This window comes from Eptesicus fuscus, chromosome 12, assembly GCF_027574615.1.
Source record: "Eptesicus fuscus isolate TK198812 chromosome 12, DD_ASM_mEF_20220401, whole genome shotgun sequence".
Lineage (NCBI taxonomy): Eukaryota > Metazoa > Chordata > Mammalia > Chiroptera > Vespertilionidae > Eptesicus > Eptesicus fuscus.
The window spans coordinates 29,425,198-29,449,547 of record NC_072484.1 but is presented as its reverse complement, the minus strand read 5'-3'; the positions used below and the strand labels follow the sequence as shown (position 1 = coordinate 29,449,547).

Below are 24,350 nucleotides of genomic sequence, written 5' to 3'. Positions count from 1 at the left end.
CCTGAATATAACCCACTACTTTCCAGATCAATTCCATGGAGCTTCACAAATCACATTGTGGAAATAGTACTGACTCAGAAACTCTAGGACCTGCCCCAGAACACAGTAATGTATTTTAGTGCAATACTAACGTTATGATCATTGAGCAGAGTTTTCGGAGAGCATGGAAGTTTAAATATTCCCTAAGGACAAATTCTGGGACCTAAAAAAATAAATAAATAAATTCGAGATTGTCAGAGGTCATTAACATTAAGCAAAATAACTCATCCAGGCACGGATCGACCTCCAGGGTACTGACACTGCATTGACAGGAGTTGCCTCGCCGTGAGCAGAGCTGGCCCTACATCTGCCCTTGCTGAGTCTCTGGAGGAGGGAGACAGGCGACTTGCCCAATGCGGGAGTCAGCAGTGGGTCTGTCGCCCAGGTGGGTCTATTCTTTGCTGTGTTCAGGATGCAAAGATCTGGCTGAGACGTGAGTATTGAGAGGGGGTGATGAATTCGGGGTAGGAAGGACGGAGTTCTTTGCTTCGCTTGGTGCTCAAGTTCCAGAGAAGGGCGATAGCGGCGGAGGGCCGATGGCTGGAATGTTATCTTTTCGGTCCCTGCTGATAGCGTCGCTTGTTGGGAGAGACAGATCTCGGAGCGCCCAACCTCCACCCAGGAAGACCACTGCCCGGGGGAGCAGGGTGGCCGCGCCACGTTCCTCCCTCTAGCGCGCGGCGCCCGAGGCCGCTCATCCGGAAAACGGCACCCTTCTCCCCGGGGTCTGAGCGAGGGCGCAGGCTTCCCTCCGCACGTCGGTTAGGGAGGCTGTCGCCGAGGCCAGATGCGCGCAACGGAATCCCGAGGCTGCCTGGCCCGGGATCGCTCGGCTGGCCTCCTGGCCGCCCCCTTCCGCCGCCGGCCGGAAGTGCCTGCAACCCGCGGTAGAGGGGCTTCCGGTGGGACCGCGAGGTAGCTGAGGCTCACTATGGCGGCCTCCTTGGCCGGGAAGGAGCTCGTGTTTGTCACGGGGAACGCCAAGAAGCTGGAGGAGGTGCTAGGAGGGTGTGGGAGGCCGGCCAGGAGGCGGCTGGGGACGGGGCGGAGACCTGGATTCCGGGAGGAGGAAGCACGCGGGAGAGTCGCGCAGGGGGAGTGGAGCGCCGGACCCGCAGGGATGGGTCGGACGGAGCGGGTGGAACGGGTTGGACCGCGCGGAGTGGGGCGGCCGGGGACACAGGGCTTGTGAGCTCAGAGGAGTGGCGGGGTCCTTGGCACGCCCCCCACCAGGGATCAAACCTGCAACCTCGGCAACCTTTCGGTGCCTGGGAGGACGCCCAACCAACTGAGCCACACCTGCCAGGGTGACGTTTGGGATTTAAAGGTTTAAAGGTGACAGGTGCCCTGGCCGGTGTGGTTCAGTGGTTGGAGCGTCGACCTACACACTGAAGGATCATGGGTTCTATTCCCGATCAAGGGAACATACCTGGGTTTGAGGTTTGATTCCTGCCTCAGGTCAGGGCTCAGGAGGCAACCATTCAATGTGTTTCTCTCATAATGATCTTTGGCCTCCCCCTCCCTCTCTATCTTCCTTCCATTCTCTCTAAAAATCAGTGGAGCCGGGAAGGGAAGGTCACAGGAACTGCTAATACTATTTTGGTTTTCTATATTCACAATGAAAAGATATGCTAAATTTCAGCTAGTGGTTATTAAAAATAAAGTATTTTTTAACCAATGTCACCCCAATACATTCAATAAAAAGTAAGTTAATTAAAAAATAGGGTTTCTGGGAGTATTAAGAAGGTGTTCTGGATGGGCAGTTAGCATGGGAGACCTGAAGTAGGAGATTGTGGAGATGCGGGAGCTGACCTGCTGGGGCGGACCCTGAAGGCTGGGGTGAGGTTCACGGGCCTGATTAATAAGCTTTAGGGTACTGACAGGAGAGTTACCTGATTAGAATGGTGGATGAGAACTTGTGTATTATGGGGAATCGTTAACAAATGGTGATAAATGTTCTTTCATTTTGCAACAGGTCATTCAGATTCTAGGAGACAAGTTTCCATGTACTTTGGTGGCAAAGAAAATTGACCGTATGTCTTTGTTTGCTTTATTTTTAAAAGATAGTTTGATTTCTCTGTCTGCTGGTGGCCTGACTCTGTATGTCTTTTTCCTCATAAGTGCCGGAGTACCAGGGAGAGCCTGATGAGATTTCCATACAGAAGTGTCAGGAGGCAGCTCGCCAGGTGCTTGCTCCACATGTGTGCTCTACTCACTTCTCTTGTCCTGGTGGCTCCTGGGGCCTGTGCCTGCTGGGGATGAGTGGAGAACAATAGCGTGGGCACAATTTGGTATGACTCAAGGATCTGCCCAGGCCTAGCTGTTCTGGGGTTAGTTCATGTTGGCCCTGGAATACTGTCTTTCTCAACCTTGACTGTATAGTATCTCCCCAGACCACCACTTACACACATAGTTCTCTCTAACTTTCAGATACATACATTCCAGCCCCCAAATCTCTCCACATCCATCCATCCCTATACTCACTTGTCTCTGTGGAACTGAGAAAGAGCACTTCCTGAAGGGTCAGGCTGCCTGACTATGAATCCCACCTTTTCTCTTACTGTGCCTGGAGCGGGCCTTACAGCCTGCCAGGGCTTTTGGTGTCCCTGTCTCTAAAATGAATATAAGAGATTAGCCGAGGGCTAATCCTGGTAGCAGGTGGATGGACCTCTATATCCTGTTGCTGCAGATTCCAACCAGCTGTGGGCCTGGCTCCAGCTTGGATGGCCTGGGAATTCAGGGCTGCAGCAGGGACTGTTGCTGGTAGCAGGTCTCAGGGCTGTATTTCCTTGTGCTGCAGGTGCAGGGGCCTGTACTGGTGGAGGATACCTGTCTGTGCTTCAATGCCCTTGGGGGCCTCCCTGGCCCCTACATGTGAGTGCTCCCCCTTATAGAGCCCTGCTCCCAAACCATCTGAACTTGGAAATGATTGGTTACTTGATATCGCAGATCATTCACTATCTTGGCATCAACACCAATGTTTCAGATTGTCCTGAGGAAGGATTAGGGATGGGGAAAGGCATGCCTTTCTTTTGTAAAGTGTGAGAATGTGATTGTGTAAGTGGAGATGGGCAAGGGGAACCCACCTGTTGAAGAGGTACATTCCTGGATAGATCGATTTCAGGAAAAAGAAAACAAGAAAGTCAAGATCTGAAAATGGATTTCCTATCCAATGTCCTGGACCCCCTTAAAAGGTCTTGTTGTATCTCTAGGGTACAAATACCCCGATTTGAATACCCCTCTCTGTGGTTAGGGGGCAAATGCATACCAGTGCTGCTAGTGGGTCTTGGATATGTATATATTTAACATTTAGATTGCCAATATGTTTGCGAAGGCAGTAGCACCTGTATACACTTATAGCATGCATTGCTCCATATTTTGCAATGTGGGGAGTATGAAGTGTTATCACATGTAGTTTTAATTTACATTTGCCTAATTATCACTCAGCTTGAGGCCTTCATTGAATTATTGGTTCTTCTATGCTTTGCCTGTTTGCCTCCATTTCCTTTTTCCTATTGGATGATTTTTCTTCATTTTGAGTTGAGACATTCTTTTTGTTTGTTTGTTTTTTTAAATTGCTTCTTAGAGAAGAAGCGAGAAACATCAATGTGAGAGTGAAACATGGATTGGCTGCCTCCAGTATGCCCCCTACTGGGGATTGAGCCCTCAACCTGGGTGTGTGCCCTGACTGGGAATTGAACCTGCAACCTTTAGGTGCACTGGACGATGCCCAACCAACTGAGCCACACTGCCCAGGGCGAGGCATTCTTTATCCTGTGAATTGCCTGGCTGTCCCAGGGCTCTAATGCCTGGGGGGCTGCAACTCAGAGAAGAATGTGGTCCCAAGATCCATCTGCTGGTGTCTGACTCATCTTTGTTTGTCTTGCAGAAAGTGGTTTCTGGAGAAATTAAAGCCTGAAGGTATTATTCCCTTTATTTCTTCCTTTAGATCTGTTGGGAATTGAGAATCCCAAGGTGGTCTAGGGGAGGGCCCCACTAGTAATCAGGAATCTCAGGTTCAGCCCCACCATGGATCCCTTCTGTTCACCTCAGTTTCCCCATCTATAACCTGCAGCTCATACTTTCCCTGCACACCTGACTCTAGGGAGCGCTGAGATATGGAAGGAGTGGATGGGAAAGGGGTGGTGGGAGCTGTGAATTTGAGGGACAAAGGGACTGCAGTTGATTTGGGGGTAAGAGGACTGGTCCTACTGACTGCTTGCCAGTCCTTGCCTTTGCCAGGGCCTGGCCTTGGGGTTCGGGTCCCCTCCTGGGCCCCAGCAGTGCATACTCGGTCACCTACAGTTGCAGGCCAAAATGCTCCCTCTTTAGGTGCTGCTAAAAACACTTTATATTAATGAGCATTTAAGCATATATAATAGTAGAACAGAATAATGAACCCCATCTCCCCATGACTCAACTTCCAGGTTTATCACCACAAAGCCTATCTGATGACATGTATAAAACCCCCAGTTTGGCATATGTCCCCCAACCTGGGGCCTCAGGGTGGGGAGTGGGTGTTGGCCGGCACAGACTGCGCTAAGCCCTCACTGCACCTGTCCACAGGTCTCCACCAGCTCCTGGCGGGGTTCGAGGACAAGTCGGCCTATGCACTCTGTACATTCGCATTCAGCACTGGCAACGCAAGTGAGCCGGTGCGCCTCTTCAGGGGCCGGACCTCGGTGCGTACCCATGCTGGTTCCTCAATATGCCACCAGAGGGCGCTGAGCCTCTAACTCTTGGCCCAGTGTCTTCTGCTGGAAGGTAGTGGGAGGGCATCCAGGCCAGAGTTAGTTCCCAGGACTTTTGCCCAGATCTGCCCCTGAGCACCACCAGGAGAAATGCTGTCAATTCCGAAATCTGTGTGACCCCTGAGGCTGCTGTTTGAGGGGAACGCATAATGGCTCACAACTCTTGAGGCTCTGTGTACCCAGAGCTCTGCACTATATGCCCTCCCGAGAAGCAAATGTAGAAACTGAAGAAGACAACTCCCAGAGCTACATCTACATCCCAGACTTCTCCAAGTTCCAATCTCCTTATCCAACTACTTGAATATCACACAGGCTTTCTAACTTTTTATGTTCATATAGAATCTTCCTCTAACTTACTCCTTCCCCAGCTGCCCTTCAGCATCTCATGCCTACCTGTGAGGTTCAGCAACTTCTCACACGGCCCACACTACCCTCTGAGCTGGCTGCATGCATCCCCTGCTCCCCCCCCCCCCCCCCCAGTATATTCCCACATTGTGGGGATTCACTCCTCTGCTTTCTTTCTTCTGCTCAGGATAAAATCCAAGAGTCCCACTGTAGCCCACAAAGTGCTATCCCAGAGACTCCACCAGGGGTTGACCACAGAGGTGTGTTGCCCTACCTGGTTATATTTGTGTGTGTGGTAAAAAACACGTAACAAAAATTACCATCTTCACCATTTTAAGTGTACAGTAGTGTTAACTATATGCACACTTGTGCAAACAGATCTCTAGCAACTCTCCCTTTCGCCCCTCCTTAGACCCTGGCATGAATTTCTAAGAGTTGGACAATTTTAGATACCTTATATAAGTGAATGCTATAGTATTTATGTTTTTGTGACTGGCTTACTTATGATAATGTCTTTAAGGATCATCCATGTTGTAGCATGAATTTGTTTTTAAGGCTGAATAATACTCCATTGTATGTATATGCCATATTTTCTTTATCCATTTATCAGTCGATGGGCATTTATTACTTCCACATTTTGGCTACTGTGAATAATGCTGCTATGAACATGGGAATGTTCTCTCTCAAAAATCAGAACTTTGAACAACCACAGGCCCTGCTGACAAGGCCAGGTCACTGCTGTCCCCACCATCCCCTAGTGTCTCCCCAGCTTTGGCTGCTTCATGCACTTTGTTGCTTCCCAACCCCCACTTTACACAGGGTGCCCTGTTTCCTCATGTTCTTACCTGAGCTCTCTGAACCTAATCACATTGTCCTTTCAGCAGTGCATATGCCAAGCCCTTCCCTATCTCAGGGCCTTGGCATCAGCCTGGAATGTTCTCCGCCTGGAATGTTCCTTTTTAAATTAATTTCAAAGAGAGGGGAAGAGGGGGAGAGAGAAACATTAATGTGACAGAAACATCTACTGGTTGCCTCCTGTACTCACCCCAACCAGAGAGAACCCATAACCTGGGTGTGTGCCCTGACCAGAAATTGAACCCTCCTCCTTTCAGTCTGTGAGACAACACTCCAACCAAGTGAGCCACACTGGCCAGGGCCGCCTGGAATGTTCTTGCTCTATCCCTGAGGCCTTCCCAAGTCACTCTATCCTGTTCTTGAGTCCAGCTCCCTGTTTGTTCCCTTTAAGCCACTTGGCATTTGGTAATTTGTTTACTAGTTTGATGCCCGTTTTGCTTAAGATCCATCTGTGAGGGCAAGGCAAGGCCTGCTGTAACCCCAGGGCTAACAACGCTGCCTGCCTTACTGCAGATGTTCATAAAACGTGTTACTTGGGTGTGGTTCAGAGTAGTTTAGTCACTGCCTCAGTCTCCCTGCTAGCAGGAGCAGAACTTGTCTTTGGTCTAAAGAACTTGTCATTTATGGGGCTAATCCCCACCCTCTACTACCTCTCTTATAGTTTTTAAATTACTTTTTTCTTTTATTGCTTCCACAGCAACATGACATTTTGTGACACTGGGCTATAATTTTACTCTTTGTAACATTTCTCTGTTGGAATTCGCTTATTACAGCCAGTATTAAGCTCATTTTTAATTTTTTCTTTTTATCTATTTTTAAATCTTTATTTTTGAGAGTATTACAGATGTCCCTCTTCCCTTTCTCCCCCCCCCCGCCTATTGCCTCCCTCCATCCACCGGGTTCCCACCCCTCCTCAGGTCTTCCTCTTCCCACCCTATTGTCTGTGTCCATCGGCAATGCATACGAGTACATGCACATAAGATCTTTGTTTAATCTCTTCCCACCCTTCCTCCCCTTCCCTCTGAGACTGTTAGTCTTTCCGTGCCTTTGATACTATTTTATTCATCAGTTTGTTTTGTTCATTAGACTTCTTTTTTTTTTATTTTAAAATTCGGTTGTTGATATGTATTTATTGCCATTTTATTGTTCAGATTTTTAATCTTTTTCTTCTTCCTCTTCTTAAAGAATACCCTTTGACATTACATGTAGTACTAGTTTGGTGGTGATGAACTCCTTTAGCTTTTTCTTGTCTGTGAAGCTGTCTGACCTTCAGTTCTAAATGATAGCTTTGCTGGATAGAGTAATCTTGTCATAGGTCCTTACTATCCATCACTTTGTGAATATTTCTTGCCATGCCGCAAACTTTCTGTTAAGAAATCAGCTGACAGTCTAATGGGCGCTCCCTTGTAGGTACCTAAGTGCTCTTCTCTTATTGCTTTTAAGATTCTTTGTCTTTAACCTTTGGCATTTTAATTATGTTGTATCTTGGTGTGGGCCTCTTTGGGTTCCTCTTGTTTGGGACTCTGTGCTTCCTGGACTTGTAAGTCTATTTCTTTTACCAGGTTAGGGAAGTTTTCAGTCATTTTTTCAAATAGTTTTTCAATTTATTGCTTGCTCTCGCTTTTCCTTCTGGCACCCCCATAATGCAGATGTTGGTATACTAACATCTAAGTTTTCCTAGAGGCTCCTTATACTACCTTCATATTTTTGTAATCTTTTTTTCTCTTGCTCTTCTGATTGGATGTTTTTTTGCTTCCTCATATTTCAAATTGTTGATTTGATTCTCTGAACGCTCTATTCTGTTGAATCTCTATAAATTATTCTTTATTTCAGTTAGTGTATGTTTAATTTCTGACTTTTTATTATTTTTTATGCTCACCCAAGGATATTTTTCCATTGATTTTGAGAGAGAGTGGAAGAGAGAGGGGAAGACAGAGAGAAACATCGATGTGAGAAAAACACATTGATGGGCTGCCTCCTGCACATGTCCTGACCAGGGCCTGGGTTGGGGAGGAGCCTGCAACCGTGGTACATGCCCTTGACCAGAATCAAACCTGCGGCCCTTTGGTCTGCAGGCCAACACTCTATCCACTGAGTCAAACCAGCTAGGGTCTGACTGGTCTTTTATGTCTTTGACATTTTCACTAAAATCCTTGAAAGTCTCACTAAGTCCCTTGAAGATCTCATTAAGTCCCTTGAAGCTCTCATTAAGATCCTTGAGTAATCTTATAACCATTACTTTGAACTCTATATCCAGTAGCTTGCTTGCTTTCATTTCTTTCATTTGTAACATGTTTCTTTGTCTCCACGTTTTGACTGCTTCCCTGTGTTTGTTTCTGTGTATTAGGTAGAGCTGTTATGTCTCCTGGAATTGGTAGAGTGGCCTTGTGTCATAGGTGTCCTGTAGGGCCAGTGACTCAGTCTCCCCAGTCACCTGAGTTGGGCACTTAAGGTGCGCCCCTGTGTGGGCTGTGTGCACAGTCTTGTAGTTGAGCCTTGATAGGCATCAGGAGAAGGAATTGGCGTCACTGGGAGGAATTTGCCTCCAGGCCAATTGGCTGTGAGGACCAGCTGCATCTATAATAGAAGAGCTGCTATGCAGGAGACACCCCTATGGACCAGGACTTGCTTCAGTGGGGCTTGGTGCTCACTGAGTCTGCCCCTTGAGTGTGTCACTTGTGGATATGTAGAGTTGTAATCTGGTATGGTCTGAAGCTGTCCACTGGGTCACTGGCTCTTGAGGCCTCCTGGTTGTTGCAAAGTCAGCCACTGCCTGGGGCCACCTGGCAGGAGCTACAGAGAAATCTATAGATGGCTGCTATTTGTATTGGGCTAGGAAGTGCCCAGGCGAGGACAAGCTGTGAGGCAAGGCAGGCTGGTGCTAATGCTTGGACCTTTTCTTGATAGGTTTGGGGCACGCTGACTCCAGCTGCTGCTTGTTTAAGAGAGTTTTAGCAATGTCTGAAACTGAGCCAGTACAGGCCATTCATATGGAAAAGCAGCTGCAAACAGCTTGGGTGGGTCTGAAAATTGGATAGGGCAGGTTCTCATGGATTCACCAGGGGGAATGAACAGTGTGGACCATGCTGATGGAAACTCAGATATGGCTGCCAGGCAGCTTTGCAATGGGGGAGGTCTCAGCACAGGAACAATGACGCCTGTGAACACCCCTGTCGAGGAGAACTCACCCTCCAGTTCTTGTCCCGATGCCAGACAGTCCAGTTCCTCTCTGCGTGTCCCTGAACTACCCCAAAGCTGCCCTCTGGCACTGGAGGTCAGGACCATGTAAGTTCTTGTGCAGGCCCTTTAAGAGGAACACCTAAGACTCTAGCAGTCTCTGTGTCACTCAGCCACAATCTCGGTAGTTTTTTTTTTTTTTTTTAATATATTTTTATTGATATCAGAGAGAAAGGAAGAGAGAGAGAGAGAAATAGAAACATCAATGATGAGAGAGAAGCATTGATTGGCTGCCTCCTGCACGCCCTCTATTGGAGACTGAGCTCACAACCCGGCATGTGCCCTTGACCGGGAATGGAACCGGGACCCTTCAGTCCACAGGCCAACGCTCTATCCACTAAGCCAAACTGGCTAGGGAACCACTAGATTTTATACCCTAAAGTTATGGGGATTTCTCTTCCCAGCCCTGGAACCCTGGGCTGGGGGGTCTGGTGTGGGGCTGGGACCCCTTGCTTCTCACGGGAGGCCTTGGAAATATCCCTCCTGATTAAAGAAACACCACACGTGGGTATTGGACCAGCCTGTTCAATGTCTCTGGCCTCCTGCCAGTCTCAATGCGCTTTTTTCTTTACTTCTCTAGTTGTAGGACTTCCATTCAGCCAGATTTCAGGTGGTTCTGAATGATGGTTGTTCTGTATTTTAGTTGTAATTTTGATGTGGTTGTGGGAGTTGGCAAGTACCAGTGTTCACCTATGTCGCCATCTTGATTCTTCCCATTTAAAAATTTTTTAATATATTTTTATTGATTTCAGAGAGGGAGAGATAGAAACATCAATGATGAGAGAGAATCGTAGATTGGCTGTCTCCTGCAAGCCTCCTACTGGGGATTGAGCCTACAACCAGGCATGTGCCCAGACTGAAAATCAAACCATGATCTGGTTCATAGTTTGACGCTCAACCACTGAGCCACACCAGCCAGGCTATTGACCTCATTTTTATGTTGAACATTGTGCTAAGTAATTTCTATCATGTTATTTCACTTAATTGTTAGAGCCTGTCTTGCATTTTGAGAAATGCAGTAATAGCAGCAGGCATAGGGCTTATCTGCAAATTCTAGGGACCTTAATCTACTATTAGGAGAGAGTGTTTTCTGTCAGGTTTTCACAGATGACTCTCTTCAATAGGTCACCATTTGGCAAAGCTGTAGAGAGTAAGGGTGTCTCCAGGGATATCAAGTACATGGTTCCTCCCTGTATGTGAGGGGAGAACTGCATTTTATTTATGTGTTTAGCAAACATTTGCAGGCATTGTGGGCCCATTGAAACCATATATTTTTAGTAACCAAATCCCGAACTAAACTCAGACTGGCTACTGCTTTCCTCCTATTGTATCTCCTCCAAACCCAATGACATGCCTGTCCCCCTTTCCTCCGGCAGGGCCAGATTGTGGTACCTCGAGGCTGCCGGGACTTTGGCTGGGACCCCTGCTTTCAACCTGATGGATACGAGCAAACGTAAGGAGCCCAGTTTTTCCTTGGGGGTCAGGCTAGCCATAGTCTGTGTTGGGTCAATGCTCCACCCAAGTGTGCAGGCATGCGGATATGGACAGAGTCAGGCTCTGAGACTCGTTCCAACTGAAGGCAGCTCTGCTGGGGTGGATGCAAGGAATCTGGGTGGCCCAGCCCACGGTGGGGGAGGCAGCCAGGCGTAGCTGGGAGACCTGGGCTCGGGCTCCAGCTCATAGCAGAGCAGCTGTGTGACTTCAGTGGCTTCCCCTCTCTGACCTTGGCTTGTCATGTATATACATGAGTTTTGGGGTGATCTTCTGACTCCCTCTATCTAGTTTGGGAAAATGTTAACACTATTGTAGGGCATCACATTAAACGCCCTTGGTGCTGAGTGTTCTTAGTATTTCATACCAATTTCCTCCTTTATTTACATGGGACACATTGGCCATGATTAGAGTCAGGTTTCCAGGCTGGAGGGGCCCTTAGGGAGCTTGGCCCAAGGTCTCACTCACAGTGGCCAGACAGGGCTGAGGACAACATGAAAGAGCACGGTCCGAGAAGCCTCTTTGGTGGCAGAAGTGTTGTACATCTGCACGGCCCAATCCGGCAGCAGTTAGCCATAAGTGGCTGTGGAGCATTTAAAATGTGGCTGGGGTGCCTGAGGAACCGAATCCTTTTTATTCAGTTGTAATTGGTTTAAATTTAAATGGCCACTCGTGGCTAGTGGCCAATACTGGACAGCATAGATCTGAAGCCCACCATCGGGGTGTGGGATCACCACCTCACTGGAGTCCTGGCATGGAGGACAGGCCAGTGGCCGGCTCGCCTCCCTCCCCCCACAGTGTGCTAGAGGAGACTGCTGTTTGCTGTCAGGCCCCACTGCTTCCTGTCAATAGATGACAGAGCTGATCAAACACGCAGCTCGTCCCCTTGTCCCCAGCTTCCCTTAATGACTTTGGACACACTGGAGCAAGTTTAATACCCTTCCACACCATCAGTATGGGTTCTGCCTATGGGGGAATTTAAAACGCTTCCGTTTTTTTTCTTTTAATTGATTAAGGTATTACATGTGTACATATCTTCCCATTGCCCCCCCGCCCCCCCCCCCCCCACTCCCATAAAACGTTTCGATTTTTAAATAGCTGCTACCCTTTCCTGGGGAATCCTTGAGCTTTGGGCTCTGGAATTGACTGGGGGGAGGGGGGCTGGATCTATACCCTCCCTGATCTGGGCTCCCTATTCTCTGAGCTGCTGCTGTCGCCCCTTAGGTACGCAGAGATGCCCAAAGCTGAGAAGAATGCCATCTCCCATCGCTTCCGGGCCCTGCGCGAGCTGCAGGAATACTTTGGCGGCCTGACTTCTAAGAATGATGATGAGCATGCTCACCGGGAATCTGGGGAGGGCTAGCCTGAAACCTCCATCAGGCAGACACCCCCCAAATATGTCCTTCAGGGTTACCACTTCCTGGGGGTGTTGAGATTTGACAGCCCCACCAGACCAGCCTCGCCAGTCTGGAGGAGCAGATGGCTCTGTTTGGAGGAGCTTTGGGCAAGGGACACCATTGGTCTCCTACAGCCTCCAGGACCCGAAAGGACCTCAGGTATTAAATGGGCCTCGACCGAATTGAGGGTTTGGGGAAGAAATTCTTAGTGTGTTTTAAATGCGGCAAGTAAAAATTCTGGAAGGCACTCCAAAATAAACTGGATGTATCTGTTTTGAAATCTGCCCCAGGCAGGTGTCTGTCTCCCGAATCCCTTTTGGCAGGAGCAGGAAACCTCTTAAGTGGAGGGGGAAGGGGTGTTGGTGGGACGAGGGCAGCACTGTGTCCAGGGTGCACATGCCCTTGCTAGCTGGAGTGTTAAATCTTTCCTTTCGTTCTTAAGTCTCAGATCAGGGGCTGACCTTTTCCATGCCAGATCCATGCTGTTCACCCACCCATCGAGTGAGCCAATGCCCAGCTCATCTCCATGGTGTTTGCTGGGTTGGAGTGGGCCGTGTGGGAAGTCTAGTGCTTTTGCTTTGTGGGGTTACACATCAGAACAGCTCAGATTATGATTATAATTCCAAACTCATTTAATAAATATACATATAGCCCTAGCTGGTTTGGCTCAGTGGATAGAGTGCCTGTGGACTGAAAGGTCCTGGCTTTGATTCTGGTTAAGGGCACCTGCCTGGGGTTGTGGGCTCGATCCCCAGTGGGGTGTGCAGGAGGCAGCCAACCAATGATTCTGTCATCATTGATGTTTCTATCTCTTTCCCTCTCTGAAAAAAAAAAAAAAAATATATATATATATATATATATACACACGCACGCGCGCGCGCGTTTATGATGTGGGATGATGGGGGCCTGCCTGCTCCTCACTTGGTGATTCTGGACATGACTCCCCCCCACTACACCCTCCACCCTGCAACTCAGGGGATACCCAGGCTACTGGGGAGGGGGCTACAAAGGCTCATGTACCACATGTGTGGGGCAGGTATATGCAACTTGCTTGGGGCAGGGCCTCCCTATTAGTTACTCAGCTCCTTCCCCAGAGTTCTGTCCTAGCACACAGTACACTTTCTGTCCCCCTTCTTTTAACTTGAGCTACTCATTCCCCACAAACAGCATTGTCCGGTTGGAGGTGAGATGTCTTGGTTGTGCTTCAGTCTCCATTCCTCGTTTCAGTGCACAAGCCCCCACCCCATCTCCCACTCAATCATCCATACATCCGATTTCTACCAAGCGGAAGGTGCCATCTCACTGCTGGGTTGCATTCCTCACATTTCTGAGATGTTTGAGCATCTGTGGCCATTCCTGTTAACATTTTGGGCCCCCTTTCACTGTTCACAGCCTTTGCCTCTTCTGTCAGAGTCACCATCTTATGTTGGTTTGCAGCAATTCTTTGTATATCTAGATCTTAGTTCCTTTTTAGTTTTACATGTAGCAGATGTCTTCTCATCTGCTCCTTTGGTCTGTGGTGTATTTATCAAGTCAGTCCTAAAAGGTGATGTGATGGGGTGCCTGTGAGACAGCCTCTGCCTACCACTGCTGCTGCTCCCCGGTACGTACAGGGGCGCTCCCCTGAGCCTTAGACCCGTGGTCCCTGCTCCCCCCTGCCTGCTGCCACTGTCATGGGTCCTGGCCAACCACCAAATGACCAAGCCAGAAACATGGTACCTTCTCCCCCCACCAGCAGTGCCCTGGTGCAGGATGCAGCCCTTTCCCCTCCCTACCTCCCCTACTTATAAATTCTAGAATCTACTCAGCAGACCAGATAGTTCAAAACTGCCAATCTGACCTACTCACCTGTTTTCAGTCTCCGATCAGGCTGCTCTGCAACTGTCTCTGAGAGCCAGAGCCCTTTGCTGTCAGCCCGCTAATCTCCCCACGCCAGCCATGCTCTTTACTGGCCCCAAGCCCGCTCCTCAGGATCCTCACACATTCTGTTCCCAGACACTTCCCCTGTAGGTTCCTGGCAGCACAAAGGCCGCCTGGATCTTCATTTCCCTGTTGGGCCAACATTCACTGTGACAGCACACAAATGCCACTCTACACACATGGTTCCCTTTTATGCCCCTTCCCCACGGCACTCAGGTGGCCTTCAGAGGCTGGGGCAGGCTACAGGGGTGAGACAGCACATAGCAGCATAGAAACAGGAGCTTTATTCTCTAATGTGCATACAGCAAATTCCTTATACAATCAAGGAAATGGTTTCTCTTTCAGGCATCTGACTCTTTTATCAAAAGAAAATCCATCTTACTTAGTCCCACCCTGGGCAGAAGCTGCCCTGAGCAGTGTTTGGACCCAAAGCAAAAGGCAATGGGAAGTGCAGGCACACTCCAAGGAACCCCCACAATGCACACACGCCCTCGGCCGTTGGGACAGCTGTGAGGAGGGCAGCATAGAGCAGCACTCCAACACACCCACGCCTCCCCACAGAATGTCACAGCCGGGCCCGGAAGACCAGGAGGGACCAACCAACAGGGTGTGGCCAGGGCCTGCAAGTCAGCAGCTCAGTGATCAGCATCCATGGCGTCCAAGTATTTGGCTTCAATGATTAGGGGCAGCAGTTTGTAGCTGAGGAGGGGAGGGAGTAGGCAGAAAGATGAAGATTGAATCAGGGAGAAGGCAGAGGGCCCCATCTTAGCAGCCCCACTCTTCCACCCAGCTGGTCCCACTTGCCCTCTGCCCACCCTTCCGTACCGGATGGGGATCATGGTAATCATGATGAGGGGGAAGATCATCTTCATGTAAGGCAGGGGGCTCATGCCAAAGGCACAGAGCAGCAGCAGCTGCAGGACCTGCAGGCCCGTGAAGTAGTGTATCTTCCTCTGAGGCACCTTCCTGATATAATGGGTGGGTGGGTATGAGGCCTGTGGGTGGTAGGGAACCAGGTGTGGAGAGGTCTGATGTTGCTGTATCTCCCACGCACATCCCTCGCTCAGGGCCAGATGCTCACCTGGTCCTTGAGCAGCAGGACCAAACGCTCAAAGAGCTGGTTGGCGTCGATGGAGGTGAGGGCAATGTAGAGGAAGAGGCCGTAGAGCACAGGCTTAGGGATCCACTGCAGCGGGACGGGCAGCAGCAGGAGGGAGAGGCCCACCAGGATGCTGGCGCCCAGGCTGGTCAGCCGCGTCTCCTTAACATTCATGATCCTGTGTGGGCCCAGAGACCGCATCACCTCCAGCCCCAGTCCAAGGGGGCCATGCCCCACCTTGGGCCACTTGTGGCTCTCAGGGCCACATCCCTCCCACGGCTATCCACCTTAGGGCCCATGTGATTCCTGCCTCAGGCCTCAAGAGGCCACTGTCACACTCACGTCTCATAGACATGCCCACTCTCCACACGCTGCTCCACCAGCGCCAGTGCCCGCACGTGCAATGGGGAGTGGGGGTAGGCAGCGTGGATCCAGGGCATCCCAAACAGAGACAGCCCAGTGTTGATGATGGCGATGAGCAGGAGGTCCCAGTGGTAAGCTGTGCCCTTCATTAGCCTGCAGCAGAAAGGCAGGAACATGTATCGGATAGAGCCCCTGTTGGCTCCTTGGAGGGGGGCACCCTGCGCAGCCCTCCCTTCCCAGTCCTTTGAACCTGTTCTCTGGTGCGTTAGCTAAGGCAGCCACCAGGTTCTGCTCGATGAAGAAGAGCATAGAGAGCAGGAAGCCGAGGCCCATGGCACTGCAGATGGCTCCGAGGGACTGCGAGTGCATCTCAGCCATCTTAAACAGGCTCTCACGGGGGTTGTAGCGGAACTTGCTCACTGCAGCAAGATATAGACCCTGCTCCAGCCTACAACTCCACGGAGGCACCCCACCCCACCCGCATGCCGGTCCCGTCCCAGCTCACTCTTAATTTTCTTGAAGCCGTAGGAGCCAATGAGGGAGAAGGTGAGCACAGCGATGGGCAGGGCACAGTCTGACAGGATCTCCCGCATGTGGGGGTGCAGGTAGGGGCTGGGGACAGAGGAGGGTGTATCAGCCTGGTCCAGGGGCTGTGTCTCCATCCCCTTACCTCTAGGCCCCCCTCACCTCTTCTTGAGCTGGTAGAGGGTGTTGCCCAGCCAGAGCGTGCCCAGCATGATAAGGAGGCTGAGCACGGCGGTGTCCCGATGCGGTTGCTCAGTTAATTGGCTGCTCTCTGGGTTCAGGCTGGTGTTGAGGGCAGTGTGGAAGCTGGTGTTGAGGCTGGTGCCTAGGTCCAGCAGGCTAACCAGGGAATTGTGACCTAAGTTGCGATTCCCATGTTGGTCGCCATGGTAGTACTTCTGGAAGACTATGGATATAGGCCAAAAGGCCTCAGCCATCTGGGTTCTGGGAGATGGGGGCCCCAGCTTCCTCCTAGATGTGGGATGGAGGGGCCTTGAAGGGAGAATGGGCATCTGGGAGGAGTGAGGGGAAGCTGGCCCCATCGACTTGCCCATCCACCCACTACTCCCACCCTTTGCCGCTGTCCCTCCCTGTCTGATAGTGCATCTTGCGTGGCCCAGTGCCTCTGACCCTGCCTAAGCAGCCCTGTCACCCTCTAGCACATGAGGCTGCTGCTCCCCAGAGCAGCCTGGAGCACGAGAACAACCTTAGCTTGCATGCTGCTTGACTGCCCTGGCCACAGCCTACAATCCCCCATCTTAACTCAGATCCCTCTGCAGCAAGTGGCCTTTAGGTAAATACTCACTTTTGATCATGCCCTTGACAGCATCCAGCACAAATGTGATGGAAATGAACATGGCAATGATATCTTCTGTTGACCTGCCAGGGGATGATATGCCTCATAAGATGGGGGTAAGTTGTGGGGGAAAGCTTCCCTGAACCTCAGTATGACCCGCCCCCCCCCACCTCCTACTGCCATGAAGAGGACCAGTTCCAGGCTTTTCTCCTTGGGGGAGCCCCATCCCCTCTAGGGTTATAGGACCTCAGAGGCTGACATTGGCTGACCAGATCCCTGGCCTTGGTCTCCCTCGAGTTCAGAGGCCCCAGCGGTTCAGGGAAGGCCCTGTCACCTCTTGAAAAGACTCATGATCAGGCTGAGGTTGAAGAGGGCATAAACCGCAAGGAAGAAACTGTTCCACAGGCCTATCCATGCATAGAAGGTGTTGAAGTCCAGACTGTAGTCATCACAGATGCCTTGGATCACTGCAGGCAGCAGGACAGGGGTGGGCGGTCAGGACTTGGCCAGGGCCAGGGCCCACGGGCACCCTCTCCCTACCACGACCCTCACTGCACCGTGAGTGTAGAGGGCCAGAGGCGCCGTGGTCAGCAGCACCACCAACGGCTGCCCAGAGAAGAGCGCATACAGGAGGCCGCCGATGCTCTGCCCGGCCATGCTCTTCTGCACACCTGAGGGAGTGGGGTGGTCAGGCGGGCACCACACGCTGGGCCCTCCCTCCCAGCACTCCCCACTGACCTCCGGTCCCTTACCGATGGCCCCTTTGGTGTGCTCATCGTTGAGGGTCCCAAAAGCGATCGTGGGCAGGAGGCAGGCGAAGTAGAGGAACAGGGTGGTGGTGATGTACTTGCCCACAGTCCTGTTTTTCCCGATAATGCCTAGGACAGGACAGAGTGTTGGGGATGCTGGACAGGTATATGTGTTGTCCTACGGTCTGAGCCACACAGGCCGAGCTTCAGGGGACTGCAGAGCACATACCATCAGTGAAGTCCAGTGAGTACACGGCGAACCTGCGGGCGAGGTCCTCACGGATGCCCTTCCCCACAGGGAAGAAATCGTTGTGCTGCAGGGGCTATAGCAGGGTGCCTGTTAGCTCTGCGCCCATGCTCTGCACCCCCCCTCCCCAGGCCCACCTTGACCCCGTACATGCTGGGATTTCTGGAAGCTGGAGTTTCTGCTGTAGCTCAATGCGGTGGGGCCTGGACCCTGGCCCATCATGGTGAGCAGTTGTCTCTGATGTACTAGGGCCTCCTTGAATTCTTCCTCTGTGTGGGTCTTCAGGAGTTTCTGGCGGAAAGTGATGTCCAAGAACATGGTGGCAAAGGTGCGCCCCACCTCCGTCGCAGTCTTGGTGCTTTTCTGGGGGTGGGAAATGGGGGAATCACATCTGCAAGTCATTGTCAGCCAACTAGAAGAGTTAGGTTGGGGCAGCCAAAGAAAGGCCCCTGTTTGAATAATTTTTAAAAATATCTCTTTTCAGTCAGGAAGGAAATACAACCTTTTGGGCAATCTCTGGAGGAAGTCAGGGCTTGATGAGGACCTAGCAAGATGCTACAGAGAAACCCAGGATGGCCGAGATGAAGGGACAGGGTGGAATGAGACCTTCAGACGCTAGGACTGTGGGGTACTCCAGCACATGGAAGAGATGCCCCCAAGAAGACAGCCAGGTAGCCTGGAACCTTCCTCCCCAAGAAAGGAATCCACCCCAAGACCCCTCCTCACCATCTTGGGTGGGGCCAGCACCAGGACGACGAACCGCACCTCACAGGAATTTTCCCCCCAGTTCTGCGGGCGAACCAGGCGGCTGATGCACACATGCCGCCTATGTAGGGACTTGGAGGTGCAGCTGGCAGGGACAGGGGAGGGCACACAGTTGCCACTGCTGGTCGGGGAATCCCACCCAGAGTACCTAACTTGGACCCCCAGTGACTTCCGTTAGGGATAAAAATGATGACCAAATGGGATGGGAATGCTCACACCCTCTCCCCCTAAACTGGGTTGGCCAGCCTCTACGGGGACATGGGATACCTGGCTCCACGGTGATATGTAGGGAGGCCCAATGTGGCGGCCTGGCAACTCACATGATGCAGAGCCATGACTGCTGGTATTGTACCCCTGTGACCGTGGAAGTGACTCCTTGGATGATATCTGACAGCAGGTGAACTGAGGACAGGGTGTAGGGGGATAGGAGGTCAGCTGGCCCACCTCCCTGACCTCCCTGCCAAGGATGGGAGATGGGCCTTACCTTTGCCCTCCATGGGAGCCCCAGCATCAGTGAAGAGCATGGCCATGAGCATGTCCAAGTTGCAGTCCGGCTCAATGGTGTGGGGGTTGTAGACTATGCGGAGCACCATGGCCCGGAGCACGTCATCCAGCGAGGTGGCTGTCTCGTTCAGGATGATGCTGGCCCGCGCCAGGAAGCCATCTAGGTCTCGGTGCGCTCGGATCTCTTCCTCGAAGTTCTTTAACTTCAGGTACTGTGGGGACCCCACCAGGCCCATGAGTGAGACCTGCCGCACTACCTGGCCTCTCCTCCATGGGGGCCGCTCCCTGGCTGCCCCTTCCCGCCAGGACCAACAGCCCCTTCCAGAAGGGAAGGCCCTACCAGATGAGCTCTGGGCTAGTGTGAGTTCCCTGTGTAGTGCGAGAGGGGAGCAGCGTGAGCTATCTCAGGGGAGCAGCCACCTCCAGCCCCGACTAGTGGCCCAGGACCCAGTGCCTCCTGTCCTGCAGATGGACCACTCACCTTGCGAGAGGTGTGGAGAAGCCCACAGCCACCAGGCAAGTCACTCTCTGCTAGAAAAAAGGGAGATGGCTCATGGCACCAACCCACGTCTTCGGGTCTCTCTCGGTGGACTGGAGCCTACCTGCCCGGTCTCCAGTCCCCTGCCCTCCCCGCAGTCTATCCCTGCTACAACCACCATACCAGCCTGGGTGGGCTGCACCTCGAGGTTGACGTTGACAAAGAAACGGATGCTCTCGCCAGACACAATGGAGGAGTTGACGGTGTTGAAGGCCTCTTCTGCCAGGCTCTCCTCGTGGGTTTCAGAGGCATCATCTGTGTCACACTTGAGGTAGCCTGGAGACCCAACCACCACCGAGAAAAAGACACCCCAAGAGGGCCTGGCCGTCAGCGCTACACCCCAAAAGGGACTTCACGACCAAGGAGCTGTTGTCCTGGGCTGTCCCTCTTGGTGCACTCTCAGTGAGCGGTCGGGGAGGCCTCGCGTAGGCCAGGAAGGCAGCCTCAGGCCCAAGTGGATAGAGTGTATAGTCTTGGCCCCACCCCCCTCAGAGTATGGCAGATGGCTGACAGCCCCACCCAACAACCTTCAACCAACTTTTTTCAGTTACAGGAACCAGGGCCTTGCACTGTTCTGACCCATATCCTTCAACCAGAAAAAAAAAATACGTTCATTCTACAAACTTTGAGCCAAGAACATGGTGTAATGACACAGTTATGACTGCCTAACCCCTGCCCTCTAGAACCTCCCGGTTACAGGACCCAGACCTGCCTGGCTACCCAGATGGGATCCAAGGGAAGCCAGAGCCACTGCAGTATCCAGACCCCTCCTTCCCCACGTCATTGGAACAGGGTCTTAAGGCACCTCCTCCCAGGTAAGGCCTGGGGGCAAACATCAAGGCTGAGAGACCTAGTCCAGACATCATACAAGACCCAGGAAGCAGGAGAGCCTGAGAAACAGAGCCGAGGACTGACCGGGGATGGGACTTGCAGAAGAGGCCTCATCCCATGGTGGGAGAGGGGCATGCTGTGGCACCTTGGGACTCCCAGAGCACAGAACCCTTGGTCTGCCTCTCAGTTACTGCAACTGCCCCACAGCACTGGCTCCCTCCTATGAGAAGGTTTCCTGGTGAGGTGCAAATGTCCTCATCTTCCCCAAGCCCTGCTGGGGCTCCCCACAGCCTCTGGGATCGCCGTCTGAGACAGACCTGCTACCCATGTCCTGACCCCTGGCCCTTCAGATCCAATCCCACTCCCCACCTCGATCTCTCAGGCCTCAGGCCAGTTGGCCAGCACCCCAGCCATGCCAGCTCCTGCCCTCTGAGTAGAAGGTCCAGAGAGCCTTCTTCAAGGCTCACAGAACCCTTCTCTGGCAAGTCCTAGGGCGCTGCCTCACTCTTGGCCCAGCTGGCACCTCTGACTGACTCTGGGTCCCTTTTGGCTCACCACTTGTGGGTGATCCCAGGAAAAGGACCCTGTGGCTCAGACCCTCCAAACCTAACACCTGTGCAGGGACAGGGCAGGGTCAGCAGCACGCCTACACCTGCCAGGCAGTGCTGGTTTCCTCTGCACAACCCAGGCCCTGTCCCCTACGTTGTCCTGTGCTGAGCCTGGACAGGAGGTGCAAGGCTTCCCCTGTCAAGGCCCCCATGGACTGGTGAACCGTAGCCTGAGGTCTGCTCTGCACCTAGATCCCAGAGCAAAGCTATTAGGTCAAAAGGTATCCTTCTAAAAAAAAAAAAGTGTCCTTCTGACTTTTATCATGGAGCTCATGTCCACGAAAAACTCATTCCTCCCCAATGCCAAGCTTCCTTTGCTTTGACAACCTGGTTCTCAGCCCCAACCTGCCCCAGCTTCCCCTGTCACCCAAAGCATCCATTATTCCCGTGCTGTCCCTCACACTGCCCCCTTCTCCCCAGGACCTCCCCAGCTGACACTACCAGGTCCCTGCAAAGCTCCTTCCTCCATCCTTAGCCCAGCCACATGCCTAACTCGCCTGCTAGCAGCCTGGCACATGAGGTTGTCAAGCCCTATGGATCCTTGGTAAGAGCACATCACCAGTCTGTCTAAGCACTGTCCCACTAGACACCTCTCTGATGGCCCTGCCAGTTCCCGGGTCTGGGCACAGGAGAGGCAGCACAGAGCCATCCCGGAGACACAGGGATGGGAAAGTTAGACCGGAGTTAGCAGGGAACACAGAAGTAGAGTCACATCTCTTTAGAGGGACAATGGCAGCCTCTCCCTCACAGGGCTGGGCAGGGACTGAGGAATGTAAGCATCTAAATCCTTGGCCTAAGGCTGGTTAGATAACCAAAGCATTGTAAACGTGAACCACGGGACATCACCAGACGGCCTGTATAGCCCAGGAGAGAGAGCAGCCTGCCCTCCCAGGACCAAAGGACTGCCCTCCCAGACCTGTCCCTGTCCAGGCGGTTTCAGCTGCCTCTCTAACCACACCACAGACTCCTTCAGGGCAGAGTCCAAAGGCATCCCAGCACCAGTAAAGGACCACAGACAGGTGGCCCATGCCATGGCACCCAGGCAGTTGGACTAGCACTCCCAGATACTTTGGATCAAGGAGTTCTCTCTAGGCACACACCCATTCCTGAGTGTACTCACCCGCATCCTCAAGGTATTCATTCTGCGACATGATGGAAGAGTTTTCTGCAAGGAAAGCCAAGAACGGCTGTTACCAGCCCCAACAACCGGCTGTGGCCAGTCTCCAGTGCCCATCTGCTCTCCACCCCAACCATCCCTTGCTGATTTCTTCTTACCATCCCAGGGACCCAACCCCGGCCAACCTCAGAGAAAAAGGAGCAGAGGACAGACAGTAGGAGGGAGGGGCCCCAGGAAGTCACGCCAGTGATTCTTTAGCCCATCTGCTAGGGACTGCCCAGGTGAGGGGGCGGAGATGTTCTCAGCATGTTTTCTCCAAGAGTAATTAACAGTACCCAGTGAGGCAGGGAAGGATTCACTGGTTGCAGAATCCCTCAGCCTCCTGGACTGGTGGAGGGAGGGCCTGAGTTGGCGAGAGGAGGAATCCTCCACCCTCATTGAATTATCCGGCACACTTCTTTGGCTCTTCCTTCGCTGCCAAGCCCAATACTTGGGATCGAGCTCTGCTGCGGGCATACTGCTCTTCTTGGACGCTTTCTCCTGGGCTGGGAAGCCCCCCACCCCCCTCCCGGCCATCAGCACCCATCACACGTGCAGCCCCCAACTTCACGCGCTCGGGCCACAGGAAACCGAAGGGGCAACGGCCTCCTTCCCTGGCGCCGCCACCCACGTCCCGGGCCTCCTGGGAGGCGGAGCCGTTGGTCCTCAAGGGGGATGGAAGGGGGAGCTGTGCGCGCTCCTCACGCCGGGCCCCGGATGGTCGCGGGTGTTCGTGCCGCGCTGTGCGAGGAAGGAAGCCACAGAAAGGATCGCGTGCCCGAGAGGAAAGCGCCTCTAGGCTCGGAGACCCTGGGGGCCGGGGGGTAGGAGGCGGGATGCCCACAGGCAAGCAGGGCGCGAACTGGGCTGCGGAAGGTGGCGGCGGTGCACACCCTACTCCCGCCCCGGGCGCCCACGTGCGAATAAACGTCGTACGAACCCCAGGTGTCCGAGTCCCGTCGGTCAGAGGCCCAGGGACCCCCACCAATAGGCAGACCCGCGCGGAACGTCAAGTGAAGCCCGGCGCTCGGGGGCTAGGGACCCCCAGCTCTGCCCCGCCCACTTCCAAGCCCCCCAGCCCTCCACGGGCCACGTCATTTGTTCCAAAATTTAAGAATCTCCAGAGGGCGATGCAGAGCATTAATTCAGTGCTCAGCGTCTACCCTGGGCCTCTCTCCACCACCTCTCTACCCTCCGGGCCACTCACCCCCGGACTCTCCCCCCGGCTGGAAAGCCCCCACGACCCTGACGCCCACGATGCCCCAGGGCCCTTGCAGGGGTGGCACCCGCGATGCCCCAGGGCCCCGACGGCCCCGAGTCCCCGCCTCGCACGCCTTCGCTGCGGAGAGCGGACGGGCTCGCCGTCGTGCCCGCCGGCTCCGGCACCCACCGCACGGCTGGAAATGGAACACACGCCTGGCGGCCACGGCGACGGTCCCGGCGATGGGCTGCCGGACGGCTGCACACACGCACGCACACCCGGGCTCCCGACCCCGGGCTCCGGCACCCCAAACTTGGCGTCTCGGGCGGGACACCGGAGGGAGCTGGGGGCACACCCCCGCGTCGCGCCTGGGTCCTAATGCCGCCCAGACGCCCCGCCCCGGTGCGGGAGGCCGTGCGGCCCGGGACTGGGTCCCGTCCGCCCGCCCCGCTCCGCTCCCTCACCCGCGCCCTCTCAGCTCCGGACCGGCTCCTCCCCGAAGCGCGTGGCGACTAAGCCAGACGTGTAGACGCGGCTTCTGCGAGCCCGCGCGCCCGCCCAGGCCTCTCCGAAGAAACCGGTTGGGCCCAGGGACCCACGGAGTCCAGCCTCTGCAGCAGGTCGGGGAAGGGTTTCCTCCGCACCGGCTTTAAACGTGCCGTTGGCCGCCGCCCCCTCTTCTCGGCAGGGGGCCTCCGCTGGGCCCGGCCCGCCGCCGGCTCCGCCCCCTCCATTCTGCCCAGTTGCTCGGGCGGTAAACCTTCCTCCTCCTCCTCCTCCTCCTCCAGGAAGCGCGCCTGGACTAACAAGACGGGCGGACGCGCCTTCGCTGGGCTCCGTCCAGGCCCGGCTGCCCTCCCGACTCTGCGGCGTCGGGTTTGCTCGCGGGGCGCCTCGGGGTTTCGCCTCCGGCGTCGACGCGCCCTCGGCTTT

The 24,350-nt window shown here is 53.4% G+C and overlaps 2 protein-coding genes and 1 long non-coding RNA gene across 8 annotated transcripts; 2 read left to right on the top strand and 1 right to left on the bottom strand.

Annotated features, from left to right (window-relative positions):
- The first annotated feature begins 857 nt into the window (after nt 1-857).
- ITPA (inosine triphosphatase) lies at nt 858-12,733 on the top strand. The gene is made up of 8 exons (XM_028144724.2): nt 858-1,036; nt 2,015-2,072; nt 2,161-2,225; nt 2,840-2,913; nt 3,929-3,960; nt 4,606-4,721; nt 10,604-10,680; nt 11,943-12,733. Exons 1-8 carry the CDS (start codon nt 971-973, stop codon nt 12,079-12,081), a joined length of 627 nt encoding a protein of 208 aa, XP_028000525.2. The 5' UTR covers nt 858-970; the 3' UTR covers nt 12,082-12,733.
- Nucleotides 12,734-14,303: 1,570 nt separating this feature from the next.
- On the bottom strand, nt 14,304-24,040 carry SLC4A11 (solute carrier family 4 member 11). 6 transcript variants are annotated; one of them, XM_054724375.1, is made up of 20 exons: nt 23,882-24,040; nt 22,181-22,225; nt 19,745-19,897; nt 19,565-19,614; nt 19,064-19,295; nt 18,900-18,981; nt 18,541-18,664; nt 17,965-18,177; nt 17,797-17,890; nt 17,571-17,696; nt 17,376-17,489; nt 17,153-17,285; nt 16,828-16,901; nt 16,185-16,428; nt 16,003-16,109; nt 15,748-15,916; nt 15,477-15,650; nt 15,117-15,312; nt 14,861-15,030; nt 14,304-14,734 (listed from the first exon to the last, which is right to left on the bottom strand). In XM_054724375.1, exons 2-20 carry the CDS (start codon nt 22,209-22,211, stop codon nt 14,671-14,673), a joined length of 2,550 nt encoding a protein of 849 aa, XP_054580350.1. In that variant the 5' UTR covers nt 22,212-22,225; nt 23,882-24,040; the 3' UTR covers nt 14,304-14,670. The 6 variants fall into 6 exon arrangements, with proteins under 6 accessions (XP_054580350.1, XP_054580352.1, XP_028000523.2 ...); XM_054724377.1 differs by lacking the exon at nt 23,882-24,040 and adding an exon at nt 23,607-23,836; XM_028144722.2 differs by lacking the exon at nt 23,882-24,040 and adding an exon at nt 22,513-22,740.
- LOC129150976 (uncharacterized) lies at nt 16,816-18,471 on the top strand. Its single transcript, XR_008557770.1, has 3 exons — nt 16,816-16,934; nt 17,946-18,037; nt 18,299-18,471. It is a non-coding gene; the product is annotated as an uncharacterized LOC129150976 (long non-coding RNA).
- Nucleotides 24,041-24,350: the final 310 nt, after the last annotated feature.

What these genes read in the sequence shown, in the direction of transcription:
- ITPA (XM_028144724.2), top strand. Translation starts at nt 971, where the DNA reads ATGGCGGCCTCCTTGGCCGGGAAGGAGCTCGTGTTTGTCACGGGGAAC. An exon ending in GGTGGCAAAGAAAATTGACC is followed by an intron (nt 2,073 to 2,160) that starts GTATGTCTTTGT and finishes TTTCCTCATAAG; the next exon opens with TGCCGGAGTACCAGGGAGAG. An exon ending in CCTGATGGATACGAGCAAAC is followed by an intron (nt 10,681 to 11,942) that starts GTAAGGAGCCCA and finishes GTCGCCCCTTAG; the next exon opens with GTACGCAGAGATGCCCAAAG.
- SLC4A11 (XM_028144722.2), bottom strand. Translation starts at nt 22,693, where the DNA reads ATGCCCGCAGCAGAGCTCGATCCCAAGTATTGGGCTTGGCAGCGAAGG. An exon ending in GGTGCAGCCCACCCAGGCTG is followed by an intron (nt 19,615 to 19,744) that starts GTATGGTGGTTG and finishes CCTTTTTTCTAG; the next exon opens with CAGAGAGTGACTTGCCTGGT. An exon ending in AGTGGGCATGTCTATGAGAC is followed by an intron (nt 15,313 to 15,476) that starts GTGAGTGTGACA and finishes GGGCCCACACAG; the next exon opens with GATCATGAATGTTAAGGAGA.